The sequence below is a fragment of the Biomphalaria glabrata genome, chromosome 6 (genome assembly GCF_947242115.1).
Source record: "Biomphalaria glabrata chromosome 6, xgBioGlab47.1, whole genome shotgun sequence".
Taxonomy (NCBI): Eukaryota; Metazoa; Mollusca; class Gastropoda; family Planorbidae; genus Biomphalaria; species Biomphalaria glabrata.
This window is the reverse complement of record NC_074716.1, coordinates 34,344,566-34,370,509: the sequence shown is the minus strand read 5'-3', so window position 1 is coordinate 34,370,509 and position 25,944 is coordinate 34,344,566. Positions and strand designations below refer to the sequence as shown.

Genomic DNA, 25,944 nt, shown 5'->3' with positions numbered 1-25,944 from the left:
TTAGCACAAATATCTCAGTCTTACTGGCAATGCTTCCGCTTTTCGGTGTTTACATTTAGCAACCCAACCACGTTTGTTTTGCTTGTCGATGTCAAAAATATAGAAACTAGAAAATCTATAACAGACTAGATCTAGACTATAATCTATATTAACAAAAAAAAAAAAATGAAGGCAAAAATGCAAAAATTTTCTTTTGAAAAAAAGAAAACAAAAACATCTTTGACAAAAAAAAGTAAAGATTTCAAAAAAATTCAAGAAAAGAGGAAAAAGAAAAAGAAGAATCATGATGACGAGGAAATCGAAGCATTGAATTTGCAACTTTGGCCCCCTTTGGGGCAACCTAAAGATGTAAATAAATAATAAATAGATTAGATCTAGGATCTAGATTTTAATAGATCTATAATTTGATTACATGTGAGGTAGTAATGCCAGTAATAGTAATAGACTATAGTCAGAGTATAGTCTCAGTATAGTTGAGTATAGTCATAGTCATAGGTCTAGATCTAATCAAATCTAATCTAGAAATTCTAAGAAATTCAATTCTAGAATCTAGTATTAAATCTAGTATTATATTTGATGTTAAAATGGGTCAGGTTGATGATTTCAAAAGCTTAAATTATCGAACTTTTTTTTACCTTTATCTTATCTTATCGAACATATTAAGAACTTATCGAACACACGAGAAGTATGGTGTTTTAAAAGTGTTATAATCTAAAAATTTTGTGAAAAGTATGGTGTTTCAAAAGTGTTATAATCTTTATTTTTTTTTATTTATATCATTTTCTTTTTACGCCATGTCAAGAAAGACAGATTTTTAGTCATTTTCAAATGGTCCACATCGAAGGAATCTATCACTGATCAGCTCTGCTTAGAAACTGACGGTGCTAAGCCCAGTAACACATTACCGTAGACGTAGCGTAGTAGTACTTATTTAGGTCTAAGCTATTTTGAGACATAAGGCCATTAATAAATTAAATCCAGATATTATTTATTTGAGGGAGAGCCTAATAAGCTTTGGTAGCCAATAGATAATCCCGCCCTCCCCAAGTCATTGCAGGACACAACAGATTACTTGGTTGACCTAAAAACAATACGGTACGCGGCCCTACGTAACTAGCCGCCGATCTAGCACGCTCAGTGTATGTAACAGCCCAAAAGTCAGTGCTAGATATTTTTCGATCTGGGCGGGGAAGGGGGGGGGGGTGCTGAAAAGCTATGGTAGCTTGCAAGCTGTGTCACCTATAGATGTAGATAAATCCGCCCTCCCTAAACCACCTGGTTGACCAAAAAAAAAAAAAACAAAAAAAAAAAAACACCGTATTTTAGAGCACGCTTAGTATTTGTCACACACACACACAAACAACATATCTATATATACTACGTATCTATCATGCCTAGTGTTTGTGACCTAATTAGCGGCTTGACCGTAGGTACTCGACTGATGGCTCCTCCCCCTTTCCCCTCAACATTGTTCTTACTACAACTTGAACAATGTTTTGGGGCCGTGTTGATGGCCTGGTTTACACCTGTGTGTTACGCTATCACTGACCTTTTTTTTTTTTTGTTGTGTGTTAGTCTGGTGGCTGCGTTTGGATTGAGTCTTGATATTTACGTTGTTACTTTGCACTGAAAAAGTGTGAATGTTGGAGAGTGGAAGCGCGGGTAAGGGGGTGTAGGCAGAATAAGAGAGTGGTTAAATGTGTTATTGTTATTATTTTGTGTATTTGTGATGTTTCAAAGGAGTGTCTTTGTAGCGCATTATGAGCTTTATCATACTTTATGGCAAAAATATATATATATATATATAATTTTATAGACCCGGCGCCACACGTCTAGATCGAGAAGCACAACTGACTCTTGTATTTGAGGCTGACGTCAAATTCTAATGGTCGATCAATTATTGATGATCTCTGGATACAGTGTCTTGACTGTTTCTCTCCCCCACCCCCCGACCTTTTCTTTTTTACCTGCCCAAGACATTTTTATTTCAAAATACCATATCTGCATTCTATACCTCCCCCTTTGCCCTTTCGTTTTATTAATATCTCTTCACATCAAGCACATGCGCTAGGTATTGGTTTATAACACATAATTCAGAAGTTAATAGAATGGGGCAAATTCAGAAGTTAATAGAATGGGGCATCTGAAAAAGAAACAATAACTGAATACATTCCATTCTGTTCCTACCGGCAGGTACGCATAGATGCTATTAGCATCAAGCTATAATATATGTGTCATAAAATCAAGCTTTTAAAATGTAATTAGTGCATATCGATGTAAATCTATTTACTTAAAAAAATATAGCACATTTACGGTAAACCACAAATAGCTGATACAAATTGTAACATATGATTAATTTATATCTGTACTTTGCATTACATTATTTTAAAAAATAACAATTAAAAAATATATAATTTAAATATTTTGTCTTCTTTGGGTTATATCCCTTTGATGTTTATTTTTAACATTAAAATGGCGTTCGATATCTTACGAAGCTAAGATTGCTTATTAAAAACTGCTATTATCGAACACCCCCTTTTTAAACCTCAATTTTCATGTTTAGGTAACAAAGGACACTTTCAAATAAATAGTTGTAAATATTTCTCAGCCTAATTAGAAGCGTATTATATAGTTTTTTTGAGCTGAAGCATCATTAGCATTAAAAAAATACCCTTAACCCGAGACTCACTCCACTCTTCCCAAGAGTTCAAAAAATGTGAAATTTGTATACCAATATTACCAATATATACACAGAATATAAGTAAAAAAATGATCCTCGGGTGAAAATGAAACTAATTATAACTTAACTATAAAGAAATGGACATTGCACAATAAGAATGGACTAGTTTCTTTATAATCATCGAAATAAAGGAGAATTTTAAAAAATACAATGGGGTGTTCGATAAGTACCTTAAAACGAAGGTGTTCGATAGATGTAAGTTACTCTAGTACTAGTTACTAGTGTTACGTGTAACTAGATTTAGATTCTAGATATAGGATGAATATAGATTCTAGACTCTAGACTAATCTAGTGAAATCTAGATCTAGTCCCATCTAGACTCTTCTCCTGTCTAGACCTAAAAAAGGATTAAAAGTAATAACGTAGATCTAGACTAATCTAGAGACTCTACAGCTGAACTCTACTCTATCTAATAATATTTATTCTAATAGAATAGAGTATTCTAGAGACTTGTCAGAGTACTAGTAGTGTAGTGGGTAATTCTGCAGGAGTTCAAGGGGCAGCCATCTTTGTTATATTGTTTAAACTGTAATCTTGTATCTTGGGTTTTCTCTCCGATTTGGGTTTTTGTTTGTTTTTATTTTTGAAGCTAAATAATATGCTAGTTCTAGCTATACCGGTATTATCTAGTCCTAATAAGTCTATTAATTAGACTCAATCTAACTGCTAGAACTAGACTAATAACTATATTAATATGACAAGGTTCTTAAAGGCAATAAAGGTCAATTAATTTTTGGTAATAAACTGTGCTGATATTTATTGCAGGCCTAGTTAAATTTAGATTCTCTATATCAGAATAATTCAGAATAGATATAGGGGATAGACAATATTTAACAATTAAAAAGAAGACAGAACAATAAAAGAAACGTATTGTATTGACACCAAGTCAAAATTAAAAGAAAAAATAGTATTGCTTTGAAAACACAGAAGTAATATTAATTCTTGGTATTTTTTAAGACACTATCTTGGGATTTCTTTGGAACATAAACAATAACAAAATAGTAACAAACGGCTGCCTCGTAAAAGAAATATATCTTTGTCTATGCTGTTAGATCTAGGATCTTGTAAGCAAAGAAAAAATGCGTATTAAAAGTAGATTTACATGCTTGGCTAATCACGGCAGTGTGTATTTTCTCGCCAGACCACTCAACACACAACAAACACTATCGCTTGGTTTTCTTGTCATGACCGACTACATGTAGTCTCGACTAGCCTTACACTGACCAGCTTGTTCGAATCATTCAGACACACGATCTATTTACTTCTTGGGATAGGGAGAGGCTTAGATGAAAATGTTACTTTTTTTTCTCAAGTTGGTTATCCTAATGCTTTTGGATCTATCTATACATGTTTATATATATAACTGTATCATAGCTCTGGACTAGGCCGTCACTAAGCCTAACAGCTACTGTAAGAATGAAGCGATACGATTGGTTAAATCAAGTTTCTCTTTCAGTGTTGTTTAGGGAAGTGACGCATGAAATAACTTAAAACAAAATCTCAAGGAATCCCGTTTATTTTGAGATGTCAAGAATTTACTGGCTAATTTATTAAATATAAAATTTTCTAAGCATTTAAATAAAAAATGATATAATGTTTACTATTACAACTTTTTGCGCAGAATTTAAATACCGGGTATGTCAATAACTCAAATTTGAAAAACTATCGGAGTTTCCCTTTAAACAAGGCTTACAGGTCATCTAGAATAAGAATGGATCTAGAATAATCTAGATCTTTGAGTCTGTCTGTGTCTATATTGTCTAGTTTATACTCTATATATAAATAATATAATATTATATAGACCATGGGCATAGCCAGGATTTTTTTTGGGGGGGGGGGAATTTTTTTCACCCGACAATTCGTTCACGCGACATATCACTCACGGACTATTCGCTCACAGACAACTTGTTCAACGACAGTTGGTTCACGACAAATCATTCACGCGACTATTCGTTCAGGCCACGGACAAATTGTTCACAGACAAATCGTTCACTGGATAGTAACATATTGTTAATATTATATATTCTTGTCGCGTGTTTAATTTATTTACATTAAAACTTCTGTAGCTATTATTTCCAAAAACAAAAAATTTCTAGCGATCAGGTCTAAGTCTAATCCGAGTTTCTTTAATTTCGTTGTTGCTGTTGTTAATATTTTGTTAATGAGGACAGAATGTGATAAACATTATACTTAAAAGAAAAAAAGAGATCTTACAAGCAAGCTGTAACATTTAAACGGGCCCTCACTTTACTATAGGTAACATTTTTACTTTCACCTTTAATATACCTTTACACCCCCCCCCCCACCCCCTTTTTTTTTTTTTAATCTACCGGGAATCCACCCATTCATCTGGATACTCTAGTTAACACCTAGTTGAGTGCTAGTCAGACTGGCTCCTCTGGAAGTCATAAAACTTTATTGGACATTGCCTATACACATGTTCAATCTGTTAACATTGATGAAAATATCTACTAGACATTAGTATAGTGCTTTCCATCAAGTTTAAATGGAGTTCTATTTTATTTTTATTTTAGTTAACTTGTTTCTTTATGTGACCACCCAATGGTAGACTAATTTGAATTGATTGCTTGGACTTTAATAACAAATTAATTTATTGAAACAATTATGTTTTGTTGTATTGCAATAAAGTTATAATTTTTTTGATAGGGAACCAAAATATTTCCTAGTGTTGTATATGTAATTATTATTTTTTTCTTAGATGTCTTAATTGATAAGTATTAACCTTAGATCTGTGTGACGTTCAGAGTTGAACATTGAAACTATATATTGTACCAAATCTAGTACCATTGTTAAAAATCTAAATTATCTCTCGTAAAAACACTGACAGGATTGTGGAAAAAATACTAGTGTGTCTGTGCGTATATTTGTTTTTGTTAATAAGATATCAATAAAATGGGTATGTTAATTAAACATCTGGACCGCTAATAAGAAGATAAGCAAATATGGGTAGGGCGAACAAGACTACATGACGGACATAAGTGTAAAAGAAGGCCTACATGTTGAAAGTAAAAATGTTACCTATAGTAAAGTGAGGGCCCGTTTAAATGTTACAGCTTGCTTGTAAGATCTCTTTTTTTCTTTTAAGTATAATGTTTATTATCACATTCTGTCCTCATTAACAAATATTAACTAACAAAAAAAAATTAACAAAGAATTTCGGATTAGGCCTGATCTCTAGCAATTTTTTGTTTTTGGAAATATCCAGTGAACGATTTGTCATGTGAACCAACTGTCTGTGAACAAGTTGTCATTGAACAAGTTGTCTGTGAGCGAATAGTCCGTGTGCGATATGTCGCGTGAACGAAATGTCAGTGAACGAATTGTCGTGTCCCCGTACATAATTAATCTCTATTACATTCTGACCCTTCATTTTATTGGAAGACGTTTACTGTGCCCTTGATTAGGTTCTTCCTGGAGTTGGTGAAAAAATTGTAGACTTCTCGCCCTTGCCAGCATGGGGTCTGGGTGAGAGCTCCCCCAGCGTGGGGCAAATCCCTGCCGTTAGCACTATTTCTGGTATTGAAAGCCAACTAAATTCATATTCTGAGGTACCTACAGTGCATTATTTTGCTATTAAAAATTTTTATTTCAAAAACCGAATGTGCTATTCTTACTGACTTAGACCCTCCCGCGCCATTCGGCGCATTTGCTGGCAATCTGTTTCCACAAAAAAATCTGTCACTGGCAATGTCTGAAGCCTCTTCCCATCTGCTCTGAGGACCTCCATGAAAATGTGACGCCAAGTTGTATTAGGATGTCATCGCAACTCTTATTATGCATAATTCATTTTGTCTGAGAACATGTCCCGCAAACCTCATGCGACGCTCTTGTCAGTAACCATGTATGTAAAGCTGTTGTTTTAACCTCCCCCGGCAATTCATACCCATATAAGGGATGAAGGCTATATTATGAGCCTGTTTGATCGTAGGCTGATGGGCATATCAAAATAAGCTTCCAAACATCTTTAGAAAGACATCTGTTAAATAAAATTTAAAAAGGGGGTGCCCAACGAATAATAACGAATTCAGCTCATTCTCCTTCCTTGGACACAGCAAAATCTTAATAAGAAATATTATTGGGATTAATAAATCTATGATTTTTTTCAATGAATAAACATGACCTAGATCGAGATATCTATAATATATAATTTATGAATGAAAGAAAAAGTGCAGACTGCTAATTTGAAGCCAAAGACCATGCCCACTGCAGGTGATCACTCCAGATGAGCTGGTAGTGAGGAGAGGTATACACTAAGCATTTAGTGTCACAAACTGTCAAACAGGCAGTGGAGGGAAGGGGGAGAAAGTCATGAAAAGAATTATAAGTATCTATGGGAGGGAGGGGGTGTTAATGTGTCACAAAATGAACATCCAAATTATGAAACAAGAAGAGGGTCCTTGGATGGGAATTAAAAGAAAGACAGAGAGAAAATATGTGTAGCCAATGTAGCTTTGTTAAAAATATCATGTTTATTAAATTATAATAATTAATTTATAGATATATAATCTATATAGATTTATTTCTGTCTGTTTCTACACATAGATTACATAGGTATATAAATAATAAACTATAAACGATATATATATAAATAAAGAGAGATTGAGACAGAGAGAGAGTATATGAGGAAATAGACTGTAAATACATATTGCAAAAGTGAATCTACTTCTTTTAATACAATCTAAAAAAAATTTAAGTAACACAGATATAATTTATTAGCAATTACATAGTGATGTACAACAATGGTGCTCACTGTCCAAGTGAGGAGAAAGCCCAAAAACTGCGTTCAATATAGGAGAATGAAGTGACCTACTTTATTTTAAAATAAAATCTTGACTATGAGTGGTAATTCAAAGGAATACAGCTATTTTTATAGTCCTTTAGTTGCAGAAGAAGAATCTGCTTTCAGTTTTTTTGTAAGTTAAACCTTCACCAAATAAAATGAAAATTGACCTAGTTCCTGTAAGTCGGTGTTCAGATATAAGAATCTACTATAGTAATAAGTAGTAATTCTACCACTTGCGTTTAGTTTAACATTCTTCAAAAAGGCCTTGGACGGCTTGGATCGGAAGTATTACCGTAATTGTATATATATCACAAATACGTAAACATCTAATATCTACTAATCTAGATTATTCTAGATCTAATCTATGTAATTTGATAAATATCTAGATCTAAAAAATTATAAAGACTAAGTCAAAGTCACTCATAAGATTTGCTTGTCCTTAGTTTTAGTCTTACTAGAGTTAACTAGAGTCTAGTCTACATTCTCAGTATCCTCATATAGAGTCTAGAATTCTATCTAGATCTAGTTATCTAGTATTAGATCTTCTTATCAGTATTACTATTACTATTAGATCTCTAGATCTGGAGTACAGGTCGTTCAGTCCAGCTGAAAAAAACGTCAAATTTTTTTAGGTATCCATTTTCTATTTAAAAGCCTTGTGTAAGTAGATTCATATGTAAGGTATATAGTCACGTGATTCACCATTGTGCTCAGAAATGGATAACCTATCAATTCGTTTGGAATTTGAAGATAGCTTTTTAGACGAGTACAAAACTTTTGTGGGTTGAAGTTTATTCTTAGTAATATCTTCGTATTCTGTTGAACCTTATTTAAATTGCAATCATCATTTTAAAACTCAGATTCTATATATATGTATAATTAGTTGTTTTTTTAAAGTATTGACAATTCCAGCGTTTTTTTATTGAAAATAACCACTTAAATTTATAACTAGTTTATCACTGAGAACCCTTTTTCTAATCAATTCTAATCTTATCAATCTTCTCTAGTAATCTCTAGACAATCAAGTAATATCACCAACCACATGAGGGGGCACAAAATTGCAGTAGCAAATCTTCAAAATTAGTTATAAATCTTTTTATATCACAATGAATCAACTATGTTTATATATATGAGTCTTTCTCCAGTATCGGTGACAAATAGGTATTGGTTCACTAAAAAGTCTATAACTCAAAAACTTCTTATTTAAATGTCACAATTTTCTTTTCATTGCACTTAGAAATTATTTCTGTATAAATTGTGATATTTTGAGCTTGAAAGGTGCATTGGAATCTTAAAATTGTAGAAAATGTGTGAAATAGTACACAAAATGGCATCTTTTGATGTAACATGGAACACCTGGCTTAGGTTGAAGTAATATTCTACTAAAAGCAAGGATTATTGTACAGACATTTTTGTTGAAATAGGTTAACAATATAATGTTATTGCATTATCTATATCTTTTTATTTTATATTTACTTTGGTATTACTTAGATGTCGCCATAAAAAATGCCTCACAGGTGCATCACATGGTGTCCCACTAAACTTGAAATTTTAAACCTTTAACAATTGTAAACAAAGTAAAGGATTCTGCTCCCAATTGTGTTTCTGTTACTAAAAGCATCACTGATTAATTTACACAGTGTAAAAACTGTAAAAATTTATATAATTTTAGTAAAATAGCTCTTGGTGTCTCAGGTGAAGCACCTCAAACGCTCTTAACAAGAAGAACAATATTTTTTTAAACAAAGTTATTAATGAGATGGGAATTACTAAATGGTATCTCTGATACTGCTTAGTACACAATAAGCTCCATTTTCTTGGGAAAAGGGTACATAGTAATTAACAGGAGACATTAATAGACATGGTGTCCCACATTTTTTCATTGTAGCACCCGAAACACTGCATGTTGAATCATACCAGAAAATCTCAGAGATCTAGATATAAGTATTTTTCTCACCAAAGTTTTGAATTATAATAAGAATTAAGCTAATTATTATCAAGTTTGATCTAGAATAGATAGAATACTATTTTTTAATCTAAGTTAATGTAAACCTTATTGTTTTATCATTGTTTGTGGTGCTTCATGGGACGCTAAACAAGTCTTGATCTAGATATAGGTCTAGAATAGATTTAAATCTGCTCTATATTTCATTTTATATATAAATCTAGTTTTGGATCTTGTTCTTGGTGCATTGAAAGTCAGAAAGCGGCACCTTTTAGTCTATGATTAGGTCATGTTTGAGGCAGTTATTTCTAATATATTTTTAAAGGATTGTTGAACACACACACAAAAAAGCCTAGTACATTCATTTGTGGTTATGGAAAACTATTTTGTGAATCACTTATTAAAGAATAATTGGTAATGTATTTACAGACTTTAAAAAAATTGTATTTCAGCATGTATTAACAAAAAAAAACTATATATATTTTATATTGGTGTCCTGTTGTAGCACCCGCAACATCTTGTGATATAATAGTCATGTTATAATAAATGCTTGAATTATCATTGAGATATTGCAGCAAATAATAGCCTATATATTTAGCTATAATGCAAGTATAGCATAAATTCTATTTTCTTATAAAAAATCTTATTTAAAAAACTTTTACCAGTAGTGTTACAGGTGCTGTATTTATATATATTTAAGTATTTACTTAGTTATTTATTTATATTAAAAAACAACCAACATACAGTGTAGTAAATTATGATTAACATTTTTTTATGAAGTTAGATTGTGAATGGTTTGCATAGAGTACTACAGTTTTTTCTGTCTGTAAACAACATTTACTGTTCAAAACATTTTAATAATTAAGAAAAGTTATCAATTTTCATTTGATTTAGTTTTAAAAACAATTTAAACTACCAGTAATTACTAGTTCTTTCAAAAAAATATTTTGATTTTTTTTTAGAATACACCACCAAAAGAAATTAAACTTTTTAGTGATCTACCAATTTCAAAGAAAACTTTAGAAGGTAATATCTTTTTATTTCCATAGTATAATAAAATACAGCTATAAAAAGTCTAAAAAGAAAAGAGAATTGGCAACAAGTTTGAGAAAGAAATTATTAGTAATTTGAAAGTACATTTTAAACAAATTATCCTTTTATGCTTTGTTATGACACCCTCATTAACCATAGACCATAGAAACAGATGACTTTTACATCATCTGTTGTATAGACCACAAGGCCTTAAATGGTTACTTTACTATGTGTCATACTTCACAAACAACCAAAATAGATATAAGTCACTGGAAGCTCATTTGCTAGGAATAGCAGTTCATATTTAGGAGAGACAACTCCAAAACTAAACGACTGCTGCCTTACAGAAGATCTTGGATGATCTAAGGCTATGGGTGCCCATCCAGAAAGAAAAGCATGCTGAAGTCAGAGTCAATGGGCCTCTTGACACATTGACACGCAACCTCATCTGTGCTGGAAGAAGAAGTCCCTGCTTTTTTTTATATAGGCTTTCTGCTAGGCACATTTATAAATCTAGTCCATTGCAATAGTATGAATTATTAAATTGAAAATATAGATATTCATTATTTGTGAAGAAAGGCATGTAAAATAATTTTATAACATCTAGATCTAGAATTTTATACCTAAACATAGAATCCTATGCAATCTTATACTTTATTCTTTTAAAAGAAAAACAACCAAATTTCATTCTTTTACTTTTAAAATATGTATAAAAACAGATTTTTGGCTGTTTAAAAGAATCTTTATAATATTTCCATTGAATTTTGTTATAGAAAAATAATTTTGCTGCAATATTTGTATTTTAGGGTTGAAAACACACAACTTTATAACCCCAACAGACATTCAGAGAGAATCTTTACTCTATGGTCTTAAAGGCCATGACATATTGGGAGCTGCTAAAACGGGTTCTGGAAAAACTTTAGCATTTCTTATTCCGGTAAGTATTAGAATGACAAACAAGATAAAAGTGTCCTTCAATTATCATAAAGTTTGTTATTAATTGTAACATATTTTGAGTGTATCATTGTTACATCAAAATGTCTATTGTTATCTAAGCAGTATAGATTGATTGAGTACAATATGCACCGTTCGCCATAATTGTGCTTGTTTTTATGCTTGAAATGCTCTTTTATTCTGAAGGGGAAAAAGCCAAAAAATAAAGGGTGCTATTGTAAACTAATGGGGAAAGCTGTAGATCAATGAAGCACTTTAAACAATTCTTTTTTATTTTTTCAGTTTTTATAATGTTATGACATGGTGAGATAAAAAAAAAATTATTAAAATAAGATAAATCAATGCAGCTTATAATTAAATAACTAGTTAGTTTGTAGTTTAAAAAATATATAAAATTTTCTTTAAGCAACCAAATTATTTTTTATTAAATTTGTTTTTGTTACAGATTCTAGAAACTCTGTTCAAGCAGCGGTATACCCCAAGCTTTGGAATGGCAGCATTGATCATTTCACCAACTAGAGAATTAGCATATCAGTCATTTGATGTCCTGAAAAAAATAGGCAAATTTCATGATCTTTCTTTTGGTTTAGTCACTGGAGGAATGGTAAGTCCTTAAAATATTGGTCAGTAATTAAAAAATAAAATCTTTTCTCCATCATTTTTTAGTTAGAAATGATTAAATGAAACAATGTACACACTAACAAATTAACTATTACTACAGTGCATTGTTACAGCTAGTTTATTATTATTTCTTAAGTGTATTTCATAACTAAAGTACTTGTATTTTATTTAAAAAAAGCTTTTGAAAGAAGAAGCCAAGAGAATGAATAGCACCAATATTGTCATTTGTACTCCAGGACGTTTGCTTCAACATTTTGAACAGACTCCAAATTTTACAGCTGATGACTTAAAAATTCTTGGTGAGATATTAAGCTGGATTAGTTACATTATTTTTTTATTAAGATTTACTCAATACTTGTTTGAAGATCTACAATGCTGAATGGTCAATAGCACAATAATTTATACATTATTTATAATGATATATTCTTTGTAATAGTAAATTTAGAGTTGCAAAAGGTAAAACTTAAGTCTGAAGTTTTTGAACAAAATCAGAATGAAAACATTGAAAAAGAAAAGAGTAAGAACACAAATTAATTATTTATTGACGCAAACTTCAATTTAAAATAAAATACATACTCATTCCCCCTTTAAAAGGAAAATATGTGATAGTAATAGATAAATAGTTTGTCAAGTACTAGGTAATTAGTATGTCAAGTAATAGATAATTAGTTTGTCAAGTTTTGTTTTCTGATGTAAACATTTGACACTTGCAGAAGTTTCTATCACCCTAAAAGACAAGGTTTTAACTTTTTCTTTTTGCAGTTCTTGATGAAGCAGACAAAATTCTCCACTTGGGCTTTGCAGACACAATGAATGCAATTATTGAAGCTTTACCTAAACAAAGACAGACAATTTTATTTTCAGCCACTCAAACTAGGTAATAATGTTCATATTGCAGTTCTTTTATGTTTTTTTTTAATTATTTATTTTTAAGCAGCCCCCTCTATTCCTTTTGTGTGGTCTCTGTCTGTCCGCCCCATTAGATCGCAAAAACGAGAAAAGATTTCAAAATTGTGAACAGTACTAAGGCCAATCATATCTGATATGGTTAAGTGATCATCCAGAAAAGACTAGCAATGTTACATTCTTTGGAGAAGGTCTTCAAGGACCCTACATAAAGAGCGAAAGTGTCACAGTCAAGACAGTCCGGTATAATGAGTCCAGTGTGAAGTCCATCTGGAACAGTTGAAGTGCATTGTTTGCAGAGAGCCTGGATAGAGAGAGTAGTTACAATATTATACACATGGATTGCATTGTATACAACATATAATCAGTTTAGATTTTTAACCAAAGGGAAAAGTTTCTTCTTTGAGAGACTAGCCCTTCACAAAACCATCAATTACATAATCATTCAATAGCATCAGTTAGGACAGGTTCACATTAATATGAATATTAACAATGTAATAATAATAATGCTAACATATCTCCGTATCCTGTGGTATCATGTTGTTAGTCAGCCTAACAATACAATAACATTTGCAACATGTACACATCTCTTCTGTTTGCATTTGTACTATAGGGTTAGGGTTGTTGATATTTTGCAGTTCATAGCTTCTGATATTCTTGCTGAAAATATTGAAACCTGCCTGAGTGGTTATCTTTTGAGGACCGATTCTAACTTTGTGTTTTCACACAAACTTTCTTTGTAACCTTGTTATTATCATAGTTTTATATTGTGAGCACACAAAAAAAATCAACAGCAACGTGTGAATCAAGCTTTAATTATTCCTAAACTTATGCTTCTGACACATAAACAGTATACAGAAAGACATGCCAAGCTGAAATTATTCCTAAACTTATGCTTATGACACATAAACAGTATACAGAAAGACATGCCAAGAAGCTTAATTATTTCTACTTGACCTGCTTAGGAAAATTCTGAACATCAGATGCCTAGGAAAGATGTCTGATACAGAAGTACTCCAAAGATTGATGTAGCCTTTAATTCATTGAGCAGGCATTAACTGCAGAATAAAAAACTCTAGTATCCTGAAGAGTAAGAGTCTCCTCTTTGATCATCTAAGCTAAGCAAAGAGAGCACCATAATGGCAAAATAATGTTTCAAAGACACCCAGAAAGTATCTTTAAGAGCATTAAATATTGAGAGAACCTCCTAGGAAACTCTTGACCCCTTGGTGCAGGAAGACTTGCTGAAGATAATAGGTGTACTTTGGCAGATGACAAACCAGAAAGAAATGACTTTTATCCTATGCAGCCAAACATTCCAAGTTCAAAAGCCTTTGCTAAACACTTGCACAGATATGCATTTTCAAACCCTTGACTCACTGGATACAAATGGTTAAACAACAGTTAAACAGGTGTTTGTTTTAAGTATCGCATAAAACAGGCGAAAAAGCATGGTGGAAACTTTAAAGCTTGTTTTTTTAGTAGTATTTTGTCATAATTATTTATTATCATTTATATTTTAAAACAAAAAGAACTTTTTGTTCATATTTATAATTTAGGTCAGTGAAAGATCTAGCACGACTAAGCTTAAAGAAACCCATTTATGTGTCTGTACATGAAAAAGCCAAAGAAACAACACCAACAAGTTTAGAACAGGTAAATTAGTCCATTTCAATTGAAAAGTAGACCTACATTTTCCTAATTTTTAAAAAATTTTACTTATAGTTGTGAAAGGTATAGCATTTACATACAAGATAGTTCTTATATGTGAGGGTCAAGTGCACTTTTCAGCCTATCGCAACTTTCTAGAAATATTAAAAAGATCAAATTGCAGTTTTCTGTAACTATAATTTATTTAATGCTGTTAACAAATATGTTCACTTATACAATTTCTTTTTTTTTTTTGTTTTGTTTCATTCACATCTATGTTTTATATCCTAGAATATTATGTATGGTTCAATTAAATATATCAGAAAATTGTTTTCATTACTTACATAGTATTTTTTTCCTCTCCTCAGCGCTATATAGTTTGTAAAATGCAAGATAAAGTCAATACTTTGTGGTCTTTTATAAAAAGTCATAAACACAAAAAAATTCTGGTCTTTCTGTCCTGCTGTAAACAGGTAAGGATTGCATTGCCTTTTCTGATGACATTTGAAAACAAATGTCTTTGATGTCTGATAAATTGTTATCACTTAACTCCATTATGGAACATCCAATGATAATAAATTATTTAAGTTTAAAAAAAAACAATAAAGAAAAGTCTGATATTATTAGACAATTACATTTAATAATTTAAAATGACAAACAAAGAAGACAGAACCATTAATGGACTGGCTGAATTTTTTTTTGGCCACACGCTGGTGCTATCAATATTACCCTTACTACCAGTATCAAATAAATTTTATATTATCTATTTCATCAGATTATGGAAGTGTCTAAATACTTGAAGTTAGTAGTTTACTTTGTACTTAAAGCAGCAGGCTGATTCTTCTTGCTTTAAATGGTATTCCATTTTTCTGGCTAGTTGATACAGCAGTTGTTCTCCTCTTTCACATAAAGCCCCTCTAGTGTCCAGTCACAACAAATATTATTAAAAGTAACACAAAACCTTTTTCATAGAGACAGAAAGTCATGGAAACTTCTAGTTACAAATACATCACTTCTACTTAGTATTGCATTATTGTTTCAATAATCTTAAATAGTGTTATGGCTTAGGCAAAATGAAATTGACTCAATAATGTTGTGTTAGGAAATGTAATCAGCACCTGTATTCACATTGTTAGTTGTGTCAAGGTTCTACTAGAGCTTATTTTCAAAACAGTAGCTGCTCTGTTCATATACTTGTGTTTCCTTTTTGTTTTCTGTGATTGTAAACTATTTTTTTTTAACTTAGTTAATTCTTTTTTTGTATTTCCCTACAATTTGAATTTCTTAATTCATACTTTATAAATTATTTAAATTTTTGATTGAAAAACCAATCAGAAACTTTAATCTACTAATGTATTAATTAATTATTAACTATCTTGATTGTCATTTATATTATGCTGAAAAAAAAATGTTTAGCTCATTTTTTTTTTTTTTTCCAAATTTCTCTATAGACAAGGTATCTTTACCAAGTGTTTAAAAAGATGCATCCAGGTTTAACCATATTATGCATGCATGGTCATATGAAGCAGCACCAGAGAATGGAAGTTTATGACAGTTTTTCACGTAAACAACATGCTGTTTTGCTGGCTACTGATGTGGCTGCCCGTGGTCTAGGTATAACTTATACATATTTAAATCATTTTTATTTCTATTGATTTTTGTCAATAAATATTTATAAATGTCTATTCACTTTCAAAATAACCTTATAAAAGTTTTAAAAGATTTACATTTCTAAAATTAAACGTTGAGTCTTCTAGGGATAAAATCTATGTTTTAAATTTAGGCTAGCTTTTTTTTTAAAATGTAATTGTATTTATACAATATTTATATTATATCTAATAGTTTTGCTTATATCTTTTCCATAAATTAATATGATTTTTTTAATCCTAGACTTTCCTGCAGTTAATTGGGTAGTTCAGGTTGATAAACCCGAAAATGTGGAGACATATATCCACAGAGTGGGAAGAACTGCCAGGTTAGTCTCAATCCTCATTCTAGAAAGTTTATTTAATTCTTGTGTCTTGTGAATTTATGTATATATTTTTTTTAGTTTTTCTTCCCACATATAACCAGGTTTTACTTCTACAGTTTCTATATTAACATGGGGCTGGAACATAGAGTAAAAATATGGGGTACATAAAAAAATTTCCCTGGCTATATTTTGTGTTGCTACAATAAAAAATTGGTGTGGAAAAATATAAAACACAAACTTTTGGCATATACATTTATTTTTATAGTTTTATTAGCCATTAGTTTAGATTGGCTGTTAAAAATTTAGTTTTTGGTATCATAATATTAAGTATAGGTCTAAATCTCTTGTGTGTCTAAAGAGATTACAATGACCAAGGTCTATTCTATATAATAACTTCTTCACAACATACTTAGTAATTTAACCACCAGCCTCTAAATAATAGCTAAATGGACATGGATCTCGAAAACGGCTGTCTATTTTCCTAGAAATTTGAGAGTCATTGGCCACACTGGAAAAGCTTTAGTTTGACTGTTATAATTTTTCAAAGTATTTAAACTTTTTTTTATACAACTAGAAAATATTTATCTTGAATGTCTTCCAGTATTTCTGCATGTAGTTCCTTTTAATTGAAGAGTTTAATAAATTAATGTTTAGGAATATTTTACTTCTTCTTCTTCTAAGTCTAGATCTAAAGGTCTTAAGGCCTATCATATTAGAATATGAAGAGCTTTTTCATGACCAAGATGCCTTTCCAAAACACTCACTATTCTTAAAGATAACCTGCATCCATTAAACCACTGTTACATAAGATCTGAACAAAGTGGTCGTCTCCTTTCCATTAGAACTAAAACAGAAAGATTTAAAAACTCCTTTATCCCACTTTCGGTCAGAGTGTTACAAGATCATCTGTAGTCATCAAGAAGTACGTGGAAGTCTAATTTATATAGCGCTGGTTGTGAGTGTGTATTTGTTTCATGTGTAAATGTTGTTCATTTTTGCATCTATATTGTTATTGTACAGTAGGTACGCTGAGGTTGTCAGTTGTAGTCAAACTGAATTTCCATTTGATTGGATCAATAAAAATTATCTATCTTAATATTATAAAGTTTTGTAGACTTATATTTTTCTCTTAACAATATTTTTTTTCTTGGTGGGGAATGGGGCGGAGTAAAAAATCCATTTTTTTTTTTAATCTTTCATTAGTTATTAAGAGAAAAATAATCACTGTATAAGTTGTATAAAGAAGGTATTGTCTTTTTTTTTTCAAAAAGTTATATGTTGTTTTTTTTTTTGTTTATGACTTATTATTACATCAGAAGAGTTTTATAACACATCCCAGTTTTGGTATTGTGAAAATAATTTTTTGATTCAAGCTTCATATTATTTTATCTTGTAGCTTCTGTAACCATTCTCTATTTGAATGTGTAGGTATGAGAAATCAGGAGAGGCTCTGCTTTTATTATTGCCTGCAGAAGAAAAAAAAATGGTCGAAGATTTAATTAAAAGAAAAATTCCTATCGTGAAATTGAAGTAAGTAGGAAAAGAATTTTAAAAAGCACATTTAAAGTAAACATTTCCATTAGTCATAAAGCTGAAGCAGGGGTAATGATAACATGTTGTACTTAATGTCTGGCAAATGAGAGACTATTGAAAAATTAATATAATTATAGGTAAACATATAATTATTGAGTGATAAACATTAATAAATTCTTAGGGTCAACCAACTTTTGTTACCTAACCAATTTTTTTAAAGAGTCAATCGCAAGCAACTATTTGATGTTACCAAAAAGTTAGAGAGTCTGTGTGCTTCAAATAAAGATCTGAAAGATAATGCTCAGCGAGTAAGTGATTTTTTTTGTTTTGAAATATAAAAATTAATACAAGAATTTCAATTATTGAAAATGTTTGATGCTTCTGGAAAAAATGGCAATTTCATTTATCCATCCTTTTTATTGGTTGCCCATATTTGTTTATGTTGTCTTTAAGAGTATCAATTCAATCATAGACTAAAGCTGCATTAATGTTGGGGTTGTTGTTGAACTGTGTTTGAACATTTGAAGTTTATTTGTTTTTTTTTTATTCATTAGGCTTTCATTTCAAGCATGAAAACACTTTATGTCCTTGATAAACCAAGTTTTCACTCAGTAGACTTAGATGCTTATGCTGTGTAAGTAATTTTGTAAAGTTTAGACTCCAATGTAAATAAATAAATAAATGTATGTATAAATATATATATATATATATATAAATATTTATATATAATTTCTTTATAAACAAGTCTTGTGTTAATATCTTTTTCATCTAATTTTGCTTTAGTTCATTAGGTTTGGTTCAAGCTCCAACACTCCCTTTTATAGGCAAACTTAAAAGCAAGGTGAAAGGTCAAGGGGAAAAAGAAAGAAATGTTACTGATGGTTCTCAAAATTCTGAATTTGAAAAGAGTGAAAATATTGAGAGAACTATTGCTCTTGAGTAAGTTCTAATGATAAAATGGGTAAACTTTTAGTAACTAAATTTATGGAACAATATCTAGACAAACTTATCTATTGAGATTTTAGTAATGTAAATGCTGTATATTTTGAATAGTTTTGGCATGAATGAAGATGATGACAATGACAACATTTATAACATAGTGAAAGATGTACAGGAAGATGAATTCAGTTCTGAGAAAATGGAACAGGTAAGATTTCATATTAAAGCTAAATTTACCCAGATGAACTTTGAAATGTTATCTGTGCAATTTAATTTGATTTGGTCGTTAGTCAGACAAAAGTTGTCTGTATTTTAATTACAATAAAATAATTTTTCATAGCTTGAAGATTCTATTTTTCCATGCCATAAATTATGACCTTCATGCCCTATCCTTAGACTTCTGACATAGAAGTGAGAAAACCATTTGCAACCTAACCTGTGTCTGGCTGCATTGATACAAAGATTAAATAAGTTCAGGAAAAGGGATTGCAAGTTAAAGAATATAACTGAAATATATAAATACATATACATACATATCCTCCTTCGTGGTCAAAGATTAGCACATTTCTCATTTCCTATGAACATGAAGATAACTATAAAAGTCCAATCCTCGCTTTAAAAGGCCAGCCACATAATTGGTATGTGTAGGTCAGTTGCAGATAGGTCTGCTTCTTCTCTCAGCTTTTTGTTGGTTAGGCTCTCTCTCCCACTGGCCACTCTCCTTGCTTCGTATCTCATGACTCAGACACTCACAGCTTCACACCATTAGGAGGTATCAAGAGCTAGTGCATCCCAGCCGTGAATGTCAATACCACACTCCTTGAAGGAGCTCTTAAGGGTGTCTTTATAGCTCTTGTATTGACACCCCCTTACTGGGGAGATCTTTCCTGTACACTACTCCCCATACAGAAGTCATTTGGGAAAGATAATGATGATGGATAATGCTCATATTAGATATCACGGTCAAATATTATCTTTCTAATGCTCATCTTTTCCGATGATCTTTTCTGATTACCTTGTGGTGCTGAGATCTCATAACCCTGATACTGAGGATTTTGAAGATGTCAGCTGATAAGATGAATTACTGTGACGTGCTGTGTATTTTGTATCTCTAGATTTAAATGTTAACTACTAGATTCAATGAAGAAGATCCATTTGATACAAACACAGAAACTTTAATTCATAACTTGAAATCACGAACATATAATACAGCATTTACAAAGTGAAATATAAAATATTCAAATTAACTACTAGATTTGGTATAAGTACAAAACTGATTTCTATTAATTCTAACTCATGAGTAATCTACGTCTTAAAACTATAAAATCTCAACATCAACTGAAGATTCTAGATTCCGCATGTTTTGTTCTGCCCTCTGTACTTGATCTTTTACTAACATACTTAGATTAACCCATCAAGTTATTTCTCCAACCAATCAGATACTTTTCTATCTAGTGTTACATGCGTGATCGCGGTATGTAGGATTTCAGTATCTGATATGTGGTCAGACCAATGCATTGGTGCCAGCACACAGCCCTACTTCACACCAGTTGAGATAGGAAAAGGTTTGGAGTAGTCTCCATTGTCTTAGACTCTTGCTGGCAGGTCATGATGACATTGGTGTACCATTGTTATGAATTGATCCGGGCAGCCAAATTTGGACATGATTTGCCTAAAGGCCTTCATGATTGACTTTGTCAAAAGTTTTAGTCAAATAGATATTTGAATTTTGCTCTCTACATTTCTCCTGGAGTTGTCAGACTGCAGAGATCATGTCAACTGTCCTCTACCCTTTCTGAAGCTGCATTGACTCTCTGGAAGTATTCAGCTTCTAGGTGGTGTTGTAGTCTGTTTGGTATAACCAGGTGTTAATAATATGGTGTTACAGTTGTAACTGGTTTGAATTATATGGTGTTACAGTTGTAACTGGGTTGATTGTTTAACAATACAAAGAAAAAGCAAGTCTATTATTTGTAATTCTTCTGATCAACAAAGCTATAATTGCTCTAAACATTTAAAATTAGATTATTTTTCTATTTTTACATTGACAGTTTAAATAGCCTTGCTGTCTATTTTGCATAGCCTATTTTATTGGGTCTTTTTTATTGTATGCTATACTTTGTGCTTAATATACAAGCTTCTATTATATAATTACTTTTTTTTTTCCTAGGGTTTGGTGCCAGATGAACCTTCTAAAAAGAAAAAATCATCAGCAAAGAGTAAATTAAAACTGCTAAAATATACAACAAGAATAACATTTGATGAAGATGGTAATGTAAGTAATCATTCAGAACATTAATTATTTTCTATGTCAGAACAAAATTTCCCAAATTGTTTTTCTTTTCTTATTCAAATCTTATTTTCATTCCAAAATTCTCAAGAATCCAACATATAGCCTCTTTTTTTTTTTTTTTTCTAAATGCTATAATTTATAATGTAACATTATGCATCATATGTTTATAGTTAATATTCTTAGGAAAATCTATGGTGCCATACAGGATGAAACAGGGTGGAGGACACGCACTAACCATGAGTTATATCAATTATATGAAGACCCACCAATAGTGAACGAAATAAAACGTTGGGCAGGTCACCTTGAAAGAATGTCAGACAACAGAGGGGCGAAAATCGTATACATTCAAAAACCAAAAGGCAGGCGACCCAAAGGCAGACCCCCGAATGCGATGGATAGATGATGTGGAAGCAGATCTGAAGCAGCTTGGGGTTAGGGCGTGGAGACAAAAGGCCCAGGAGAGATCTGAATGGAAGGATGTGTTAAAGCAGGCCAGAGCCCTCCATGGGCTGTAGCGCCACTGGGATGGATGGATGGATGTTTATAGTTAATGTAAAAACATAATTGTGTGCAAAAAATATTTTAATTGTAATATAGGGTCTAAAAAATGGAAATAAAATTATCATAATTAAAAATAACTAAATTTTGTGTTTGTTTGGCAAGAGTAATAGATCAGAGTGAAATCAAGACAATGTATATGTCCTTATGATTCTTCTTAATGTGCGCTTCTGGGCTTTAGATAGAAGGTTCATGCTGAACCTAGGCTTTATAATATATGCTCACTATTTCAGGGGCATGAGCTGCAACCTGAGCATAAAATGGCACCTGTGTGTGTGTGGGGGGGGGGGGGGTGTAATTGCCTTCTTTGGCACTAAATACCTAAGAATCTGTTGAAAGGTGAACTGCCAGAGGAAAAAATTCAACTAGACTTCAGGTATTTTTATAGCAGTATGAAAGCTATCCAAATAAACACATAAATGTCATAGGATTAGACAGAGACAGAACTATTAGGAGAACTGATGAGTTCAGTAGGTCAGATAAGCTTAAGCTAAAAAGAAGAATTGTTGTTTGTGGTAGAAATGCTCTTGAACTAATTTCTTTGAATGCTATCTTGAAGAATAATGTCATTAATGACCACAAGCTTGGTTTCTATCACTTTTCAAAGTTTTTTTTTTTAATAATAAAAGAGTCCCACAAGAGTTAAGAATTGACAGTGTTACATGATGTGTATTTTTTTTCTTTAGTAAAATGTAATTTGATGACTAGACTTCTTAAGCTATAAAAGACATTAGACTTTATCTATGAGTCTGAAGTTTAAGGATGAAGCAGTATTGACATGACTTTGAAGATCTAGATGTAACCTACATATTTTATAGCATCTGATGCAGATATAGTCATTGTCTTATGGATTCAGATTATTTTTCACCATTTGCACCTTTTTTTGTGTTTGTTTGTTTTTTATCTCAGTGTTTGTGTTGCCTTGTCTATACAAATTCCTCATGCCATATTGAATGCTCTAATTATTCCATTTTCATGCATCATCACACATTTTTAGGGCAGTTGAAACTTATATTTTAATAAATCTATGTGAATAATTCCTTTTTGTTTTAATCTAAAATCTGTTTTGTTTAACAGCCAGAAGGTGAAGATAAAGATGAAGATGTTGGTGGTCTTAATATAGACGAGGCTAAAGAAAGAATGAAACAGCAAGACATGTTGGATAAAGAATTACACAGACAGAATGTCAAGGAAAAACATCGGGTAACTATACTATCCTCAGTTGAAAAACTGAACTCCATAATGAAAAAAAAAATGCTGTATTGCACAAATGAAATACAGTGGTGTAGCTAGGATTTGGGGAGAAGAGGGGAAATTTGGAAATCCCCCAGGCCCCACTTGAGAGGGGCCCCAAATGAGTTTTTTTTTACATTAAATATTATTATGTAAAATGCACAGACTCCCAAATGTGGAAAATTCCTAGCTACGCCCCAGATGAAATACGTCTCTTAATTTGAAGTGCCAGGTAACAAGGAATGAGAATTAAAAGTGTTAGACTTACACTGTAAACAAAGGAAATAAGTTCCTAATATGGATAGCTTACAAAATTACTTCCATTGTCAGTGAAGTCTTTAAACCTGAAGAGTTTTTATGTTTGCCTGTTTCCTCTCAATGTCCCTGACAGTTTGTTCAAAGGAACTCTGTATTCTATATCTTTCTGGGCTAGTTATTTTTTTTACATCCTGCAGCAATGTCATTTTCATTTCAATTTTTTATTCTGTTTAGAACTTAGAAATAAAATAGCAATATACAAAGTGATTATTGAAACACATATTGTCTGGTGTATGTGTGTGCAGGTGGGAGGTGAGTGGCTTGTCATGCACACTCACAAATCTGATGCAATAGCAGTGTGCTAGTTAGGTGAAAATACAATACAGCTAACAGAAAATATTTTATGTTTTATTTGAATTATTAGGAACCAGGCTTAACTGATTTCAAATTAACCACTTTTCAATAAGGAAAAAAACAACATTGCAGATAATTTGAATTAAGCAGAACTTATGTGAGTTTAAATTTAAATTTACTGGATTGCACAAATTATAGACATCCTTTGAATAAGCAACCTAATATTTCATCCAATGAACTTATTATATAGCACAGTTTTTTTTTCTTTCTCATTGCACACTGAGAGATAAAAATAACCAATTGTCTTTTAACAAGTAAAGACATTTTTTTATTTGTTACATTTTGAAGTGTTTATTTTTGTCATGTGTTTGTTTTCATAGAGCACAGAAGAATACAGAATACTAACATATTCAGTTCAATTACATTACATTTGATTGTCACAATAAATCCTTACATGTATCATAAATTTCTTATTAAAGGAAAAACGACTTAAGCTTAAAGAAAAAAGACGCTTGTTGGAAATGGAGAAACGTGGACAGTCAGTAAGTTCTCTTGATCTATAAACAATTCTTCTCAACCAAATCATGATTTGTAGGCTTATAATAAATATCTTTTTCCTTGTGTTTTGGCTAGAAGTGATCAAAAGTTGATGGCCCAGTTAAACTAATACATTTTAAGATCAATGACAATAACATACAAGAACTATAATAGTTAGGTATAAATAGTTAAATATAAAACCTTTTTGTAGGAAGTAAAAGAATTTATCCAGCAAAGACCTTGAAAGTCAAGTTTAAGTTTTATGTTTTAAGTTTACTCATAGGGGCAGTTATTACATACCGTTGTTATTGAGAAGTGAACTGAAATATATTTTGTGTTTGATCTTTATGTTATTTCTAATTTTGTAGGTAACAGAAAATGATGAAACTCATGATACTTATGAGGAAACCTATGCCTCTACTGATTCCAATAGTGAATCGTCAGATGATGAGTAAGTACCATTGAGTCCTAAGTCATACATATTACATTTATAAAGGCAGCACTAGAGACCACATTTTTAATGAGAGAAAATGGTACAGTAAATGTAATGAAATAAGGGACTGTCCTGAATAGGTCATGAATTATGGACTCTCCAATTGGACAAACTCAGCCTAGCAGCAACACAGTACCAAGTGAACAAACCATACAACTATTTTAAAGTCCCAAAAAAGAATCTTTTTGATCTCTGATTTTTCATCGGCCTCAACTCGCAATGGTCAAATAAACTAGGCCATCCCACCGCCACCTCGCAATACCCACCTCCCCCAGCAATTGGAACACAGACAACTGATAGCCTATTTTACATTGGCTCTATTTTAACGCTATATCTCTCAATAGAACAACATAAGCTCACTATATAGAGAAGCTTCAATGAGGAGCTAGCAAATTAAATTGTAAACGTAAATACAAATGTGAAGCTAAGTGCTGAAACAATGTCAGATACATTCATAGTTACTTATAAAAACAGCATTTTTTTTTTCAAATCCATATGTTATTTAACTTAGAACTAGTTAAAAAAAAACACAACTGTTGTCATATGAATTCTGCTCCTTAGGCCCAAGCCCAAAAAAGTCAGATTAGAAGATAAAGAAGACACATTACAAGAAATGACTTCAGAAGAGAGTGATGACAGTGAAAATACAACAGATAATGATGATGAAGGTGAAGATATTGGTGATGATGGTGAAGACATAACCAAGATAGATGAACCTGATGATGACATTCACAAAACTGAAGCTGCAGTTTTGGCTCTATTAGGAACAAATCCTTAGAAATAGTGTAAGAGTTGTGTTTCAAAGTCATTTTTCGTTTTATTGAAACTGTATGATGAAGAGGGAAATGTTCAAATGTGTAAATAAAACTGAAAGAATGTCAGCAAACTTGTTGCTGTCAAAGAAAAGCTCATGGTTTGTTTAGTGTGTTGAAACTCAACATTGGCAAATATTTTTCTTATTTTAATTTGCAGCTGTTGAGTTGTATTTTTAAAATCTATTCCTAATCTAAACCTGACATACATTGATTTGAAAACAAGATTTCTCAGTCTCATGTACATTCAGGGCCAGGCAAGTATGTGGAGGCCCCGAAATGGTTTGAAAACTTGAATAAAGATCCACTT

General features: G+C 31.6%; 1 protein-coding gene across 2 annotated transcripts; it reads left to right on the top strand.

The window, feature by feature from the left end:
• Window positions 1-25,731, top strand: LOC106066800 (probable ATP-dependent RNA helicase DDX10). 2 transcript variants are annotated; one of them, XM_013225884.2, is made up of 20 exons: window positions 1-348; window positions 10,452-10,515; window positions 11,328-11,458; window positions 11,921-12,079; window positions 12,275-12,395; window positions 12,859-12,973; window positions 14,562-14,658; window positions 15,021-15,125; window positions 16,104-16,266; window positions 16,543-16,627; window positions 18,053-18,154; window positions 18,378-18,465; window positions 18,712-18,791; window positions 18,941-19,096; window positions 19,211-19,304; window positions 21,267-21,371; window positions 23,025-23,150; window positions 24,272-24,334; window positions 24,698-24,780; window positions 25,384-25,731. In XM_013225884.2, the coding sequence occupies exons 1-20, from the start codon at window positions 166-168 to the stop codon at window positions 25,598-25,600; spliced, it is 2,337 nt and encodes a 778-aa protein (XP_013081338.2). In that variant the 5' UTR covers window positions 1-165; the 3' UTR covers window positions 25,601-25,731. The 2 variants fall into 2 exon arrangements, with proteins under 2 accessions (XP_013081338.2, XP_055888396.1); XM_056032421.1 differs by lacking the exon at window positions 10,452-10,515 and having other exon boundaries at window positions 4-348.
• The last annotated feature ends 213 nt before the right edge of the window (window positions 25,732-25,944 follow it).

What these genes read in the sequence shown, in the direction of transcription:
- LOC106066800 (XM_013225884.2), top strand. Translation starts at nt 166, where the DNA reads ATGAAGGCAAAAATGCAAAAATTTTCTTTTGAAAAAAAGAAAACAAAA. An exon ending in TTTTCAGCCACTCAAACTAG is followed by an intron (nt 12,974 to 14,561) that starts GTAATAATGTTC and finishes TTTATAATTTAG; the next exon opens with GTCAGTGAAAGATCTAGCAC. An exon ending in TGGAGAAACGTGGACAGTCA is followed by an intron (nt 24,335 to 24,697) that starts GTAAGTTCTCTT and finishes CTAATTTTGTAG; the next exon opens with GTAACAGAAAATGATGAAAC.